The sequence below is a fragment of the Podarcis melisellensis genome, assembly GCF_964234715.1.
Source record: "Podarcis melisellensis genome assembly, chromosome: 5".
In the NCBI taxonomy this organism is placed as follows: domain Eukaryota; kingdom Metazoa; phylum Chordata; class Lepidosauria; order Squamata; family Lacertidae; genus Podarcis; species Podarcis melisellensis.
In genome coordinates this window covers 99554326-99573226 of record NC_138537.1, presented here as the reverse complement: position 1 = coordinate 99573226, position 18901 = coordinate 99554326, and the positions used below count along the sequence as shown (strand labels likewise).

The window sequence follows — 18901 nt, the reverse complement described above, 5'->3', positions numbered from 1 at the left end:
TGGTAGAAGTCCCAATTTGCCTTAGAGTGGAAGAGTTCATTATAGATGCTTTCCTTGGTACAATTTATAAGGCAATGAATTAAAAATATATCCCAAGAAACACTGGCACCGGTTCAGACAACATACCAAGGCATGGTTAAAAAACCTTAGCTATGATTAATCTCTGCATGATGGCTTGCTGTTGGCCAAAGAACAAAATTATGATCGACATGAACTGGTGAGTGAATCACCAACTCTTAATGTTTTTGATCTGAGTAGTAAAATTGTATTATTTTACTCTCCCTGTGTTTGTGTTTTCAGTTTGTGGCAGGTAGCCAGGTTGCTTTTTCTTTTACAATTCTACACAGAATTGCAGAATTAGAAGAGAACCCAAAGTTCATCTAGTCCAACCCCCTGCCATGCAGGAATCTCAATTAAAGTATCCATGACCAATAGCCACTTTCTGAGGGAGTCTAAGTTCTTCCTGGTGTTCAGTTAAAATCTCCTTTCTTGCAACTTGAATCCACTGGTTTGAGTCCTACCCATCAGAGCAGGCAAAAAACAACAACACACCTTCCTCTTTCAAATGACAACCCTTTAGATATCATAGGCAGCTATCATATCAGTTTCCAGTCTCCTCTTTCCCAGTTTGGTGTCATCTGCAGATGGGAAGAGCATCTCCTCATTTCCTTCATCCAAGTCATCTATATGGATTTTGAACAACAATGGGCCCAGGACAGAACCCTGCAGCATCCTGCTTGTCACTTTCCCCCAGTATGGCGAGGAACTGCTAGGCAGCTTTGGCCCAGCTCCTAAAGGTGTGGGGTGAAATCCATCCCAGCACCTAGCGGACCAGGGCCGTCTGTGCTGCTGATTTGCATCTAGTAAATAGGTGTCTACTCAGAAGAAAGCCGCACTGAATTCAGATAAGGGCGTGTGGGGCTATAGTTTTTTATCTCCGCAGCCAGGGCTCCTCCAAATGACAAGACCTTTTTGCATCAGGTGAGTGAGGACCACTTGATTTTTAAAATTCTCTGATACATACAGAGCTGTGTGCCATTTGGACTGAATCTGTAGGTTTCCCCTTCTGTGTCAGTTAACTGGGGTCAAATAAGCGTTGTTTACTTTTTATAATACATGGAAGATGGATCTCCCTTGGGAGTTTCTGGACTCTCCTTCCTTAGAGGATTCTAAGCAGAGGTTGGGTGGCCATCTGTCATGGATGCTTTAGCTGAGTTTCCTACCTTGGAGGGGGCTGCACTAGAAAGATGACCCTTGGGGTCCCTTCCAACTCTATGATTCTATGTTTTTCTGCTTCAACAATATTTCATTGTGTTCCTATAATGTTATAGAAGTCATGTTTCCCCTTAATTCTATTTTAGATTCAACTTCTAATTTAGCTAACAGGACAGTAAAATAATCCCCCCCTCCCAGATAATTTGAACCCGTGTGCTTTTGGCATAGATGTAGTACACACATTCCATTGTGGAGGAGTAAAACGTGTTTTTATAAATAAAACATATTCTGTTTACAGACAGAACATTTAAATAGCTACCTTTCTACTGGTGGCGGCGGGGGCCACAGTCAGAAAAAAGTTGAGAAACACTGTCATGGGGGGGGGGAGGAGACTGAGGGAGAAACAGCTTGTCAATTTCACTCCTCAGAGAGACAGAGGTGGCATTTATGCTTCTAATTATTTTGATCCTATGAAAGTGGATTTCCCCATGGTCAGATGGCTCCCTGGGATCAACCTCTAGGAGGGATTGCTATTTAGGCTATTGCTTTACGTTCCTGACAAGGCAGGTCAGAGGATGAAATGTAGTGCAGAGGAAATGGTAATAGTTCCTGTTAACAGTAAGGAGGTTTCTGCTGTGCCAAGGTTTTCTGTGCCGCTGTCTTTGCTTTGCATATCTCATATCATCTGTGTGAAGGCAGACCAGTCATTACGATAATAAAGTCAAAATTGGGTTTTATATTTATTTATTTTATTTATAAAATACTATGCCCCTTAATGTATTAAAATTTCAGAGCAGTTTACAACAGAAATACAATAACAACAATAAAATGCAAATAGCATACAATAAAATTACCTCAGAAACTGAAAAAAATAAAATCACAACTGTATATCACAAACAAAACTGAAGGTTGTGAAAATGAAATTCTCAATACAGCTTTTCTTCAAAAGGATGAAATGCAGCTTTGGAGGCTAACATTATTTTGCAGATGTGGGGAGGGAGGCTTGGGTTGGTGTGCAATGCCTTCTTTGTATTTTTCGCCTCCTGTGTACACATAGTTCCCCATTCACATAAATATACACATATTCAAGTCACATATACCCTGTGTATGTGTACTTCCTTACTTATTTTGCTTGTTTCTGCTGTCCATGTTTCTCTTCCCTTAAACACATGTTATTCTTGATGTGCAATGTAATGTTTTTTAGTATTACTACACACTGATCTGCATGGTCTCTGTACTTGACAGCTGCAAACCCATGTGGAACCAATAACGGTGGTTGCTCCCATTTGTGTTTGATGTCTCCTGTCAAGCCCTCTTATCAGTGTGCATGTCCCACAGGCGTGAAACTCCTTGAAAATGAAAAAACCTGCAAAGATGGTATGTTATAATTTTAAATGTTATTCAGATAATAGAGTTTAAACTGGCAAAGAATTTGATCTGTTAGCATAATTGAATAGTGTACCTTTCTGGCAAGGATGCTACAAGTCAAGTACAAAATGTACACTGCCACTTCAGTGTATGTTACAACAGTGGTTTCTCAAATTGTGGGGAGGGTGCAAGATACCTGGAGGAATGTGTGTGGAAAGTTCTAGGGAGGAAGAGTTAGTACCACATTAGACTTCATACATAGAGCTTTGTGGGGGGATACTGTGTGCTCACATGCCAAAGAACCTGTTGGAAGTGCATTGGGGGCTTGAAAAGGAGAGCAAGCTTAAAAGAGGGTAATTTCTCATTTAGTTTGATGGGCTTCAAGACTGGCGGCAGTGCTGTGTGGGAAAGGCAGACAGGCCTGATTTAATGCCATTGCCAGACTCATAGGCCATTCTGGGCATCTTATAAACACACCCTGACTATGACACCCAGATGGCTGTCACCTCTAATCTGTCACTTACTGCTAAGGAACAAAATGCTTTTTCTGGAACTGATAACCTGTATGAAGTATTTATTCTAAAGTTGAATTAATATGTTATGAACGCACACACTTTTCACAGTGGGCTGCGATAATAATGTTATTGTTGTTTAAACCATGTTTTGTTCAAAGAACCATGAATCATCTTACAGACCTCAAGACTGGACTGTTGTAATGTGTTGAAGATTCAGAAACTACATCTAGGACAGAATGGAGTATCCAGCCATGCTACTTATGAGCACTGCTGGCTGGGCAAATATTACACTACTTCTTGAAAGACCTCCGCTTGTTGTCTTTGTCCTTCTGAGCCCAATTTAAAGCGCTTATATTGACATGCAAAGCCATAAATGACTTGGGCCAAATATCAGGAGAAGCACACACTCTCTTATATGCCTCTCTTGGTATATATGTTTATTGTTCAATAAGAAGTGCATGTGAAAGGGGGTAACATTAACCACTAGGCTTGGAGGGCTGATTCACAATGATGATCATCAAGTGTTGAAGATGTGTGTGTGGTTGGAATTTTGATGTCACCTCTGATCACATCAAACACAATGCTTTTAAAATGGTCTGTTCACATAAAGTAAAGGTTTGTCGCAAGGACGGAAAATGGAGGGAAGGTCTGGTCTTCTTCTGTGACAGATATGACTTGCTATGCCAGCAACAGTACCAGAGCTTGATGAATGCTAGATTTAGGATAGAGAAAAGAAGGTACTTCTTTATCAAATACTTCCATAAACTTAGGAATTGCTGTAACAAACTCTGGTGATGGTCACTGGCTTAGATGGCTTTTTGAAGGGGATTAGGCAACTGCAGTTCCATCAGTGGTGGTAAGCCAACATAGCAAGATGGAAGCTCCAATGTGCAGAGGAAGTATTTATCTCTATAGCATTTGTCTTTGGGACAAGCACGTGCAGAGGGCCCATTGCCTTCATATCCTGCTTGTGGAATTCCTGGTACCATCTCACTGGCCACAGATGGAAAGAGGCTGCTGGAGTAGGCAAACTTGAAAGGGAATTCTTATTTTGTTAAGTAGCATAGATGACTAATGGGTAGCCAAATTTGAATTTACTTCCCATCCTTCTCATCTGCCACTCCTTTGCACACCTAACATAGTTTTGAGTTATAAAACGGTAATTCTTTATAGACAGGCAGACTGCTTCCCATGTGCTATTTAATCATGCCAGTGAAGTCAATTAAACTTACGTCATTGCTTTACAATTTGTTTTATTTAAATCAAACAATAAGTATGGGAAGATGCAGTACGTTTCCGAGCACAATTCAAAGTATTAGTGCTGACCTTTAAAGCCCTAAACGGTCTTGGCCCAGTATCCCTGAAGGAGCGTCTCCAACCCCATCGTTCAGCCCAGACACTGAGGTCCAGCTTTGAGGGCCTTCTGGCGGTTTTCTCACTGTGAGAAGTGAAGCTACAGGGAACCATGCAGAGGGCCTTCTTGGTAGTGGCACCTGCCCTGTGGAATGCTCTCCCATCAGATGTCAAGGAAATAAACAACTATCTGACTTTAAGAAGACATCTGAAGGCAGGCCTGTTTAGGGAAGTTTTTAACGTCTGATGCTTTACTGTATTTTTAATATTTTGTTGGAAGCTGCCCAGAGTGGCTGGGGAAAGCCCAGCCAGATGAGCGGGGTATAAATTATTATTATTATTATTATTTTGCAAAATTGAAGACCGCTGGAAGAGAGGCGAGTGCTGAAATATTTTTTATTTTTAACCCACATAAATTAAATCCAACTGACCAATGTTGGTGCCTAAACAATACCAACATCCATTTTCCTAAATGGAATGAAAATGAAGAGGAAGGGTTCTCAGTGAAATACGGGTAACTTAAATCTTATACTGGTTTTACTTATGTGATCACAGCTTTGCATGGGGCGGGGGGGGGGCTTTAAACAAATAAACAAAGAGTGGAGGAAACCCACTCTCTATTTGCTTATTTCCATACAACTGTCAGGCTGCTGTTAGCAACTCCCATGGCTGGTTGCCCAGGAACGTACAAAGACAAGGAATGTTCTTGCCGTCTGCTTTTTATTCAGTATTTACAGAGACAGGCTATAGAACCCAGCCTCTTGGATAATGGTGTTGACCCGAGTGAATCTCCAGCCCGCCCACCCCGTCTCTCCCACTTCCTCATTCGTCATCCTCATCACCTCTGCTATGGCTACTGGCAAGCGATCTCTGTCTTTGAGCCCTTGGCTCTCCTACTTTCAAGGCTTGCCAGGTTCTGGGAGATGGTGGGTCTGGAATGCTTTCTAAAGACACTGTCCATCAGCTGTTGCCCCCCTGGTGCTTCCTCTCCCTCCTCCTCTCCCATTATTTCCCAACTTTCTCCCTCATCTGCCTCTGAGCTATGACCTCCCTCAAACCCCTGTTATAAATATAAACTGTCTTCTCCTCTAGAAAGGTCAGGCTGGGGAGATGGTCTCCACCATTCCTCCTCTGCCCAGTCCCTGACAGCCACCACCTGTGCTGCTTGAAGGCTTCGGCAGCATCCCAGAGCTGCCTTCCCAAAGCTGGTTAAGTGCGGCACTGTGCTTTGTTAACGAGGCGCGAGGGCTCTGGCAGGGTTCTAGAGGTTCCTTCCCAAAGCTGGGCAGGTGCTTACTGGGCTTTGAAAGGTGGCAAGAGGGCTCTGGGACACTGCCAGAGCCCTTGTGCTGCCTTTCTGAAGCCGGGTAGCCAGCCGTCTGCCATGGGGGCGGGTGCAGTTCCGGGGGTTCCTGGTTTTACTCATTTTTACGTATATGGACTCCTGGAACCAAACCCTTGTGTAAGACCTCATAGCATTTTTTGCAAGTTTATGGCAAGCATCATTTTTAAAAAATTCAAGTATTCTGATTCTTTAAATAACAGGAGTATTTTATTCTTCGGTGCATAAGGCTGGGTCATCAGGAAGAGGATTGGGAGTGAGGGAACACTCTGTGAATTACTACAATTTATAGTGCCTTGGCATTGACAGATGATCCATACAGCCAAAGGTGAACCTGGCTGACCCCAGCAGAGTAGTTTCCATGTCAATGAACTTTTGCTTTCTCAATTTGCAGCATATAAAAACCACCTTGTATTGTATCTACCACCTTTAATTGTATCTAGGAGAGGCAGTTGTAAACACTTTCCCCCCTAGTTTCCTGTTTCTAGCCATTTTGGAAATCTTCAAAAGAAATATTCATCAAGGAGCTGAAATTGCAAATGGCATAGTATTACTTAAATGCTGTGTGAATTAATTCTTTTTGTCTGATAATAACTGAGTTGGGCACCTAATTTCAGTTTCCACATGTTTTCAAAATAACACTTAGCAATGGATGTAAGCCAAAAATCCTAGTTCATTAGTGAGCTGAGCCAAAATCATAGTTCAATACTCCTCCAGTGTCTCAGCTCGCAAGTGCCAAAACTCTTGTGCAGAGCAACAGAAATAAACTGAGTGTGATAGAGAAGCCAAGAGCAAACAGTGTGTATGAATATGTGCTGGCTACTGCTGACAACTTCATTTTACATAGGCTCTCCCTTTCATTGTACCAGATGCTGCATAAAGCTCTCCGGACTTTCCTCATGCCATGTTAGTGCGGTAGTGCTGTTGGGTGTGAAATAGTCTCTACCATAATAGAGGCTTGCAAAGTCAGGAATGGTGTTGATCAAATAGATACAGAGACATTATTTCTCCGTCTTTCATAAAACTGAAACTCTGGCCATTCTCACCCACTGAAGTCGGTTCAGAAAAAAAGGAAATCCTAATTAACACAAACCTCAACTAAGCTTATAGACTTCATTGCCACAAGTTCTGACAATGGCCACTGACTCAGGCAATTTTTGGAAAAAGATTTAACCTCTTCACTTCCTTTCTTATTTTAATGTACACTGAGCTGTTCACGCATTATATACTGAGAATAACTGTCAGTCTGGTAAAAGCTTAAATGTACTGTCCATGTTTATGCTATTTCCATAATTCTGTGGTGGAAAACCTGTTTTTTGGGTTTGGGGGGTTGCAAAAAAAAGGGGGATTCTGTGGAAAATGCAGCACAGTTCTCTCTAATCTATGTTCACTGCATTTTAATTGTGCCTTGCTTTTGAGGGGCAATTATGTTTTAGTACTCCGGTGAGAAAAATAACCAAGAATACACTTCTTCCTCCTGGCTGACACTAGGAATGTACTGCTGCTGGTTACCAAACTAATAGAATCCTATATTTTCATGGGAGGAGATGCTTTCAAGCTGTTTTCCAGAGGTGCCACTTGGCATTGTCTCTTCTCTCCCCTCAAAAAAATGAGTTTCAGATCATATGATTATTCCTCGGCAGTTTCAATATTTCTAGTTGCTGTGAGGTGTACAAACTACAGCAAATCCTCTTACAATGTGTTGCTTTTTTGCAGTTTAGCCTGGAACATATCCAGGAGCAGTCCTTTGATCCTGGCTGTGAATCTATACTTCCCCCGTACCAAAACCTGAAATAATGCCCCTGAGTTTGCATTGACAAAGCCAGAATATATTAGCTGAATCTTCAAGCCGGCCGTTGGAGTCTTGTCTTACGTCTTTAATGTACACTGGTACCTCTAGTTGCCTTCACCTCTGGTTACATATCCTTTGGGATACGTACGCGGCAAACCTGGAAGTATTTTCCCGGGTTTTGCTGCATGCGCATGTATAGAAGATGAGAACCCATAGATTTGCAATGGTTTTTGTATTTCCTGTACTGTCCCAGTAGAATAAGAATTTGGCTGTATATTCAACATGCTGAGGCTAGAACACCATTGCAGATAAGTCCATGAAAGTTAGTAGTCTACACACTACTGTGCTAGGATTTTTATTATTATTATTATTTTATAGCACAGGGCTTGCCAGCCTTTTTTTGCCTGCTTTGCAAACTAGAAAAAACTTGTTGTGGACATCTATTGGCCATGATAGAATTTGTATTTCAATGGGGGGGGGGGAACACTGTGGATGCCAAGAGAGGCCTCTGCAGGTACAGGTGCATGTGAGAATAAACAGAGACAAAATAACAGCTCCTGCTCCTGCTTGAAGATAGCTGATGGTACTGTCTCCAGTGGGTAGTGGGTAGGTGAAGCGGGGTTGCAGAGCACAGGCAACAGAACACAAAATCATGTGCCCCACTCTTGGCTGCTTAATTGTGGCTAATGCCAATCAGGAAAGTCTGACGCTACTGTGCCTACAAATTCTTCATTTGCTTTTGTCTGTGTGGACTTGAAATTCAAAATGCTTTTCTGCTACCTGAACTATATTTGTGGGTAAATGCATTTTTAATGGTTCAGATATATGAGGGAATGTCTTGATCATTATGATACCAGAGTGCTCTTCTCATCTTAGCTTCTGAATGCTTAACACTATTCCAGACTTGTAAAGAAAACGCCCTTAACGCCCTTAATGTTGTTTGGGGTGGATTTTCTATTTTAGGCTACATTCTAACACACCTTTGGAGTACTAAAGTGTCTCCAGATTGAATCATAGGTGTGATGTTAGAAGAAGTCTGTTTTTCTGGATCAATATTTGTTTGAGAGACATTTTAAAAACCCCAATAGATTAATAGTGGATAAGAGAAAAAGGCATTCCAGGGGAAAAATCAATAATTTCTTTGAATCCCCCCCCCCAGCTTCTTTCTGGGGTTTTTTGCCCATTAATCCTACATTCTTAATGGATGCGGGGAAATACCCCAACATGCTACATTTACTGGGTGCACATGTTAACCCATGTAACATTCAGCTGATTTTCCTGGGATTTTCTTTGTCCCAGATGCTTTATGTGTACAGAAGATAACTCGGAATGGTGAGCAGTTGAAATTTGAAGAAACCATTTACATCTATGCATTTAACTATGGTTCTAGAAGGATGGTAATGTAAACTTCGGTGTAAACTCTGAAAAGGAAGGGGCAACAGGCTGTAATTTTTACTCCTTCTCCCCAAAAAGTATGGCTAAGTGGTTCTGAATTGTGTTCCTTTAGGTTCTGAACTGAATTTGTCAGACAGGTGCTGCTTTTGTTCATGTGTTGTAGCTGCAAGAGATGATAATATTTTACTTTTTGAAAATAAAAATGTTTAGTTGTACAGGGTGGTCTTTGGCAAGTGACAAATTACCCAATCCATCTAAACCACAGAGCCTAGGGCTTGCCGATCAGAAGGTTGGCAGTTCAAATCCTTGCGACAGAGTGAGCTCCTGTTGTTCCGTCCCTGCTGCTGCCAACCTAGCAGTTCGAAATCACGTCAAAGTGCAAGTAGATAAATAGGTACCGCTTCGGTGGGAAGGTAAACGGCGTTTCCATGTGCTGCTCTGGTTTGCCAGAAGTGGCTTAGTCATGCTGGCCACATGACCCAGAAGCTGTAAGCCAGCTCCCTTGGCCAGTAAAGCGAGATGAGCGCCACAACCCCAGAGTCGTCCGCGACTGGACCTAATGGTCAGGGGTCCCTTTACCTTTACTTGCTTGTGAAATGTATAAAATTGACACATTGAGCGTTTTAGATTAAGGGCATGGTACAAATGTAAGAACTTCTAAAAAATTATTTGGATATCTTTGTTCTAAGATTTTTAAATATATGTGTGTATATATATATCTGTACAGGTGCCATGGAGCTGCTTCTGTTAGCCCGGAGAACTGATTTGAGACGGATATCATTGGACACTCCAGATTTCACTGATATTGTTTTGCAACTGGAAGATATTCGACATGCCATTGCTATTGACTATGATCCTGTAGAAGGGTACATCTACTGGACAGATGATGAGGTGAGGGCCATCCGGCGCTCTTTCATTGATGGGTCGGCTAGTGAGTTTATTGTCCAAGCACAAATTGCACACCCTGATGGCATTGCTGTGGACTGGATTGCCCGTAACCTTTATTGGACTGATACTGGCACAGACCGCATTGAAGTAACAAGGCTTAATGGAACCATGAGGAAGATCTTGATCTCAGAAGACTTGGAAGAACCTAGAGCTATAGTTTTGGATCCCATGGTTGGGTAAGATGCACTAATTTACTATATCAAACCAATTCATTTCATGGGTTTCCAGCTTGCCCTGATTCAGAAACAGATATCTCAGTTCTGCATTACTTAGATTAAGGCCACATCCATTCTGAAAGGATTTCCACTGTGTGTACAAATAGCCTGTCAGTCCCCTGACACAATACATTGTTATGCACCTCAGTTACTTAGCTGAGATGCAAGCAGAGGACTATTCTACAGTGGAAACAGCGTTGGCCCTTCTTACACACCTCAGCTACTTCCGTGGGAGAACTGGTAAATAGTGATGAGTAGCTGACATGACTGAACTAAGCAAGAGGCCAGACTGGAGATTTGGACAAAGACAATCTAGAGAGAGGCAACTTTGATTTTTCATGTGAACCCCCTGCCTATGTTTCCTAGTCAGCTTCCTAAATAGTTATAGCAGTCAATCAATCTACAAATGATTGGCTGAGTCTGTAAAGAGACAGTACCAGAAAAGTCCAGGCAGAGAATTGATCTGGTTACACAATCGCCAAGTCATGTGTATGCTGTTTCTGTGGGTCTAGGTGTTTTGCTGGAATATGGGATGCTTTAATATGCAGGCAATCCTTGTTAAGCCTGCCCCACCCCTTTTCACGATGTCTTTGGGGCGTGTGATCGCGCCTCATTTGGATGCACCTAAATCGGGAGTTGCCTGTTTTTTATTGTAATAAATCTCTGGAATGGTTTAACAAAATTTTAACATTGATGCATTTTTTTCTTTTTAAATTATTTTGATCAATTTTTATCCTCATTTTATTTGTATGTTGCCTTTCCATAATTAAAATCATGCTCAAGGAGGCTTACAACATGAAAAGATTTTAAATTGCCCGGAACCTTTTCAATAGATGACATGTTGACCATGTTTTAGGACAATATGGTGTAATTCCATAATTACTTTTCAGTTAGTGTTTGAATAGCTACTCACTTGATCTCCCATATACTTTATACAGTGGTACCCCGCAAGACGAACGCCTCGGAAGACGAAAAACTCACTAGACGAAGGAGTTTTTTGTTTTCTTAGCCGCTTCGCAAGACGCATTTCCCTATGGGCTTGCTTCGCAAAACGAAGCTTGCCCCGCAAGCTCCGGGGATAGAGGGGAAGTGCAGCGCGTCTTCCCCGCTGTCCCCGGACCTCTTTTGAAGCAAGGAGCGGCAACGGGGAGAATCAATTCTCCCCGCTGCCCCTTCCCTTGCTTTAAAACAGGTCCGGAGATTGTGGGGCAGGCAACGGGGAGAAGCAATCTTCTCCCCGCCACCCCTTGCTTTAAAACAGGTCCGGGGACAGAGGGGAAGGCGTGCGGCCCTTCCCCTCTGTCCCCGGACAGTCTCCATAGGAACGCATTGATTGATTTTCAATGCATTCCTATGGGAAACCGTGCTTCACAAGACGAAAAACTCGCAAGAAGAAAAAACTTGCGGAATGAATTAATTTCGTCTTGCTAGGCACCACTGTATGCAATTTTATTCTTTCTGTCTTTCTGTAAACATAAGCAGATGTAAGTCTCAGCCTGTAAGCATTAAATATTGTTCTATTTAAAACACTTTACTTTCCATTTGGGAGACTCTTCCCCCCCCCCATCTCTTGTGTGTTTAAAAAGTGAAAGAACTGCATCTAGTTCTTGATATCTCTTTCAGTGTGTTCATAGTGATGACCACACAATGCTCAATGCGTATACACTTCTAGGTTATACATTTATGAGAAATTTACATCAGATTGCAAAGCAGTTTAAATTAACTAATCTGTTTCAGTGAATCTCTTTAGCTAAAGAAAGCAAAGGCCACAGCCCAAATTCCTATCAACTCTGCTAAAATGCAAACAAATGACTATTTGTGTGTGTGATGATAGCATTTTATTGCAACATTTCTGTTTCTCCTTATAGCTATATGTACTGGACTGACTGGGGAGAGAATCCAAAGATTGAGAGAGCTGCATTAGATGGATCAGACAGAATTGTGTTGGTGAATACTTCTCTCGGCTGGCCAAATGGCTTGGCTCTGGATTATGTTGAAAACAAGATATACTGGGGAGATGCCAAAACAGACAAAATTGAGGTCTGTTATTTCTGTTTTATATCAATCGAAAATCCCAGATTTGCTGCTAGCTTCCTGAGACAGCCTATGATGAATTTGTGTTGAAAACTCATTAAGCAGTACAACTAGAAATAGCTAGTTCAGGATCATAATTAATTATTGGTGATTTTTAATATCAGCATTCTCTGTTGCCTTTCTCTGAGCCCTTTAAGGATTATCTAAATTATATTTTATTTTCTGTTGAATAAAAGGTCAGTGCTGGTGAGTCAGAACAAATATATAAAACACAGAGTGTATTCACAAGGAAAGTGCTAGATATTACTGTCATTTCACAGAAATACGTAGCTTTTACCTGCTGTAGCTGTTGTGCATTTTTTTCACCAGCTTGGCTCCCAGTTCTGAACTTCATTGCTTCATACACACAGCTCTTAAAGCTGTAGACTAAAATGAGTATAAAACCCCACATTGACTGAAATTCTGAAAGTAGAGAAGCACCCCTGGGATAAACACAGAAATTTCCCGAGTTCTTCTGAAGGTTCAGAAAGGTTATCGTCATCTTGGAAGCCCTTCCTCCACCTCCACAGAAACAGATGGCTCCATTCGTTCCCAAAGGAGAATTTGGCAGTCTTGTAATATCCTCTTCTTTTGAGGCATGCTTTTATAAACCCCAAAGTTCTTTTTCAAGCTTGGCTCAGGAGAACTTCGCTAGCAATTCCTATTGTTTAGCTATTGTAGGTTTGCTACTTACAAATTCTACTTTTGCATATGAAGCAATCTGCTTGCTCTTCCTGTGTTCCTGGCTGAATGTTAGACCCCCTTAATATATGTGCATATCTACGGCAATGTCCACAGCTACTTCCATGCCATTGAAAAAGCACGCATGGTTTTCCACTCCTGTGGTTACTTCTGACAATGACCTGATCTGCATGTCATGAAACCATAGTTAGACTGAACTATGATTTAAGTGCTGATGCATGCTACTGAAATCACACGTGCTTTGCTCCACTCCTGCTGCTGTTGGGAAACAAACCATACTGGGGGGCTTGGTGTTGCATCTGCACCAGGGTCAAGTTCAGACAAAAAGCTGAATGGTGGTTTAGCTTGTAGCATCAACAGGTATTTCTACACATTTATTTCATGGGACACTGGGAACAGTGGATTGGGTATATCCTCTCACACGACCTCAGGCAGGAGCAAAGACGTTTTCAATTTTGATCTCATTTTATTGTTGCTTTATTTTATCTAGTCTTCCTTAATTTTAACTCCTGTCTTTGAGTCTTACGCAAATATCTATACAGTGGTACCTTGGTTTACAACCTTAATCTGTTCCTGAAGTCCAGGCTTAAACCAAAGCAGACTTAAACCAAGGCGTGCTTTCCTATAGAAAGTAATGGAAAATGGATTAATCTGTTCCAGACTATTAAAAACAACCCCTAAAACAGCAATTAGACATGAATTTTACTATCTAACAAGGCCATTGATCCATAAAATGCAAGCAATTGACCAGGCTGCAATCTACTACCCAGTATAAAAACCCTTACTGCATCCTGCCCACACCGTCCTGTGCCCTGTGAGGGAATGCTATGGCAGTCACTTCTGGGGCCGAGCCGCTTGGCGTTGCTCTGGGGCCTGGAGTGGCGGCTGCACAGGCGACTCCCGGTACCAGGGAAGGGGGTGGTTGCTGCAGCAGCACAGCCTTTGATGCTGTAGTGACAGTGGCGGCAGAGGGACCCAGTGCCGGAGAAGAAGGAGGGAGAGAAAGAGAGACACGCACAAGAGATGCCAGCTGCCGTGCACCAAAGTGCACTTTGGAGAGACCCCTGTTGGGACTTGGAGAGGAACGCGAGGGGGGTGTCACTTGTCCTTAGGATCCTGTGGTGGATAGAGCCGGGAGGGTGCAGGGAGCGGAGTCCGTGGCAGCGAGCCCAATCCGGGTTGAGTTTCCTTTTGCTTTGCGCACACTTCTCTCCCCAAGGAGTGGAGATTATCGGTCCGCCTTCGGCCTCCTTCTCCCCCGAGGTGCGTTGCCTTTAGGGACCTCCTTGCGAGTCAGCCTGGCGGCTCCACCGTGCACACTGTTGCCGATGTGGACCGGCAGCAGCTCACTGGGGGTTTGGGCAAGGGATGGGCTCCCTCTTTTCCCACCAGCCCTGTTGGTCTAGCCTCTTCGCCCGAGTTTTCTTGAAGATAATGATCACCCTAGTAGCGCACCTGCGTCTACAAGGTGTTCATATTTATCCATTCCTAGACCACCTGCTCCTCCAGGCAACAGGCTCGGAGGCTTCAACAGGCTCATCTCCATTTGCACATCACCCTCAAGGCATTAGAGTCTCCCGGCTTCTTGATCAACTACAAAAAAAGATGCTTGGTTCCATCACAAAGGATTATTCACCTAGGAGCCCTGCTAGATATACAGTTCAGGTCTCGTGGCTCTTCACCAGAGCAGATCAGCAAAATCTCCTCAGCGGCAGCTTTGATCTTAAAGAAAAAAAAGATGAAGGTCAAACAACTGTCAACAATTCTAGGTCTCTGCATGTAAGCCTCTCAGATTATGCCTTGGGCGAAACACCATGCAAGAACCTTGCAGTGGTTTTTACTTCTACATTAATGGGCGATCATTCACAATGGTCCCAGGTCTTTGTTCTTTATCTCCTCAACTCATTCTATGGTGGGTGCAAACCTCCAATCCTTGGCAAGGCACTCCATTCAGAAATCCGTGCAACACTCAGATAACCACAGACACCAGTTTACAAGGATGGAACATTGTTGATCTCTCTACACTCAAGGCCTGTGGAGGCCACTCACTCCATCAATTGGCTAGAGTTAAGAGCAGCCAGACTGGCAATTGTTTCCTTCTCTCATCTTCAACTCCATCACGTCCTCCTTCAAACAGACAACTCAACAGCAAAAGCCCACATATCTCGTTAAGGAGACACCCATTTGGAATCTCTCCAGAAAGAATCGGCTCTTCTCTTCAATTGGGCCTGAGCGTCACCTCCTCAGCCTCACGGCAGAACATATCACCAGTGACAGCAAGCAGTTTGGTTGAGCAGATCCCAGGTAAATCAAGGGGAATGGAAACTCAATGAACAGGTGTTCCTTCAGATTCAACACTACTGGGGTCCTCTACAAGTTGATCTCTTTGCTCACAAGCTAAACTGTCAGCTACACCATTACTTCAGCAGGTTCCAAGACAACCAATCAGATACCTGGGATGCCCTAATGACAACATGGCTGAAGGAACTCTTGTATGCCTTCCCTCCTCAAGCCATCATTCCGAGAGTCCTCTGGAAGATCAGGTTGGAAAAAGCTCAGGTGGTTCTTGTTGCACTGTTCTGGCCCCACAGGCCTTGGCTGTCAGAGATTCAGGCTCTTTCAGTGGCCCCACCATTTCATCTTCCATATTGTCCAATTTACTTTGCCAGGAACCATTGACTCATTCAGTCCCACAGTGGTTGAAGATGACTGCATGGCGTTTGAGCGCCATAGACTGAAATCTCGTGGTCTGGATGAGAATGTTATCTCCACCATTCTAGCTTCTAGATGTCCATCCACAAGATGTATTTATCAATTAACATGATCAGACTTTACCTCCTGGTGTAAAGCTTCTCATCTATGGCCACACAGAGTAACAGTTCCAGATGTTCTCCACTATCTCCAACATGGTCTTCAAAATGCCCTACGGGCTAATACATTAAAACGCCAGCTTTCCACCATTTCTTTGATTTTAAGTTCTGCTGGCCGCTCTTCACTGTCACAAAATCTTCTAATCAAACGTTTCCTCAAAGGAACTATGTTACAGCATCCTCTAGTGACTCACCATTTTCCGTCATGGAACTTGCATTCTGGCACAGCAACAGCCTCCATTTGAACCGCTACGCCAAATCTCCTTAAAGAACCTTTCTTTTGAAGTGCTATTTTTGGTTGCGATAACTTTGATGAGACGAGCTTCAGAGCTGTGTGCCTTGTCGGTAACAACGCATTTATAAGGTGGTCTTGCATACATATCCCTCCTTTCTACTAAAAGTTCTTACAAAATTCCACATTCAGCAGGAACTCATTCTCCCGCCTTTTTGTGCTGATCCAAAACATCCATTGGAAAAGGCTGGGCACTCCTTGGTTGTCCACAGAGCCTTAAAAGTGTTTATATACCGGACACAAATCATTAGAAAGACGAATTCTTTGTTTGTATTTTTTCATCCACCCACCTTAGGAGGAAATTTAAATTTGATTCACCATGATTTGTAGGCCTACTTGTGCCTCTGCTACTTAAAGTTCAACATTTTTCTTGTTCTATAACAGAGCATAGCTAATTAATCTAATAAAGATTAATGCACAACTACCGTAATGCTGAATTTCCTACTCTTATGATTCTCACAACTTCGAATAAAAACTAGGTGCATTTAGAGATACATGAGGATTTTGTCCAACCTGCATTATTAAGTCACCCAACCAAACTTCCAAGAGTAATACGCAGATCAGAATTCAGTTTTATTACGTCTTCAGATTCTGCGCTATAGCTCTTGTTAGGATTTTTTTTAAAATGCTCATTTTATGATAAATTGCTTTGAAAACAATGTGAATTGATGTTATTGTTTTAAAACAATGCAGATCACTGTAGAAACTGAAATAACACACATGAAACTGGCATCAGGTATGGATTTGGGGTAGCACGACTGGTTCAGTTGCACTGGGCGTACAGCTTTGGGAGTGCTGAAACTATAATGTAGAATGGAGGGGGCACTGGGCACCACTGAAATTTGAGACCCCAAAGCCCACCACTGCTGGCATAGTCCATAAATATACTGTCCAGAAATAGGTGATCACTAGGTGCATTGCAGAACTACTGGATGATAGTACACAGCTATTACCTTGCAAAAGGAATATCCCCTTGAATCCCCATTTTACCACAGCAGGCTGGTTGAAGCCACATACTGCATTACGTCTATATCATTCTGTGGATTTAAAGGGTCTTGGCATCAAAGTCACATGTGGAGGGGAGCAGAAACTGGAGTAGGATGAGTAGCTCCTTTTGCCTTAGTTTTCTTGGTGTGCAAAAATGGTTGTAGGATTAAAAGAGAATGGAAATTTCTTTCAATTTACGAAGGCAGAGCATCATCTCAAACGCTTGTTATGATGCATAGTTTAACCAACGTTAAATATAGCAACCAAGTTGCTATATTTGGTTAAAGTAAGCATCATAACAATGTAACCATGTGATATACAACACTACAGTGGTACCTTGGTTTCCAACCGTTTTGGATTTCAACCACGTCAAACCCAGAATTGTGTGTCCCTTTTTTTGGATTACAACCCATTTTCTTGGATTACAACCAATTTTGGAGGGGAGGCCCCATTGGTGAAAGTGCGCTTTGGGTTACAACCTGTTTTGGTTTTACAACCGGACCTCCGGAACGGATTATGGTTCTAAACCAAGGTAAAGCTAAAGAGACCCCTGATCATTAGGTCCAGTCGTGACCAACTCTGGGGTTGCGGCACTCATCTCGCTTTACTGGCCGAGGGAGCCGGTGTACAGCTTCCGGGTCATGTGGCCAGCATGACTAAGCCGCTTCTGGCGAACCAGAGCAGTGCACGGAAACGCCGTTTACCTTCCTGTCGGAGTGGTACCTATTTATCTACTTGCACTTTGACGTGCTTTCGAACTGCTAGGTTGGCACGAGTAAACCAAGGTATTGATTCTGAAAACGTATAATGAACCTGGAGGCAGTTAAGTTTTATATGATTTTGCATGTAATATACAAAATCTTGGAGTGCTATAGACTAGAACAATAGGAAGTTATTTCAAAATACATAAAGTCACCTTTTTCTTTGCACATGCAATATTAGTCCTATAATAAGCTTGCCATATCACTAGAAAAACTGGGGATGTCTCTTGCAAATCCAGATTTTGCGTGTGTTTTTTAACTGCTGCATATGTGGTTTTTTATTATTTTCTTTCAGCTTACTGATTCATGCTGCACTGTTGCATAGCCCCCAGATAGTAAAGCACCAGCGGGGTGTGTGTGTGTGTGTGTGTGTGTGTGTGTGTGCTAATGGAGACTGGTGGGGGGAGGTTCAGCAGGGAGCTTTTGTTTCCATTTTATCTGGCAGCCTGCAGCAGGTAGAGGAAGGCTGTGGCTCAACTGCTTCCTCATTTATCTCGATCAGGTTTCACTGATAAAAGTCTATTGAATTGGATGGCTGCTATTGTGCTTACCAGTGGGGAAGATTTCTCATTGACTTGCTACAGGTTTAAAGCATATTTTCCCCTGCTGTGCCATGAGGTTAAAAATGTATGATATGCTCTGTTGAATTGACTTCATATTTATTCATTCCCAGCTCTAAGTTGAATATGAGTCGGGGTGAGGTTTTCCCCCTTTGCTTGTGCTGGTCACGTATGCTAGCCATCTTCAAAGTATCTAGCATGGGTGGAGCATTTATATGTGTGTTGTGCATTTTTGCATACTAAGAGCAGGCTATATACCCTTGCAACTAACTTCCCAGCTTTTTGCATATGCATATGCTTTTTCTTTTTCTATTTATTATCTAACCATTCTCTGTTTTCTATTAATTACTTTGTTCTTCTCTCATCCAATCAAGATAGAAAACCATACACTGTAACACCCTGACACTAACACACGAACCCCCATTGTCTTTAATTTTTAGTACTTTTAGCAAGGGGTTTTTCACTCAGATGTCTGAATCTTGCTCTGCCATTATTTTGCTCAGCTTGATGACT

The 18901-nt window shown here is 42.6% G+C and overlaps 1 protein-coding gene across 3 annotated transcripts in view; it reads left to right on the top strand.

Moving 5' to 3' along the window:
* LRP6 (LDL receptor related protein 6) overlaps nt 1-18901 on the top strand; it is a 106011-nt gene that overhangs the window by 46374 nt on the left and 40736 nt on the right. For all 3 annotated transcript variants that reach the window (XM_081913290.1, XM_081913289.1, XM_081913291.1), the window contains 3 exons: nt 2461-2592; nt 9708-10104; nt 12012-12183. In XM_081913290.1, the coding sequence (XP_081769416.1) occupies nt 2461-2592; nt 9708-10104; nt 12012-12183 (701 nt within the window). The remainder of the gene's footprint in view (nt 1-2460; nt 2593-9707; nt 10105-12011; nt 12184-18901) is intronic.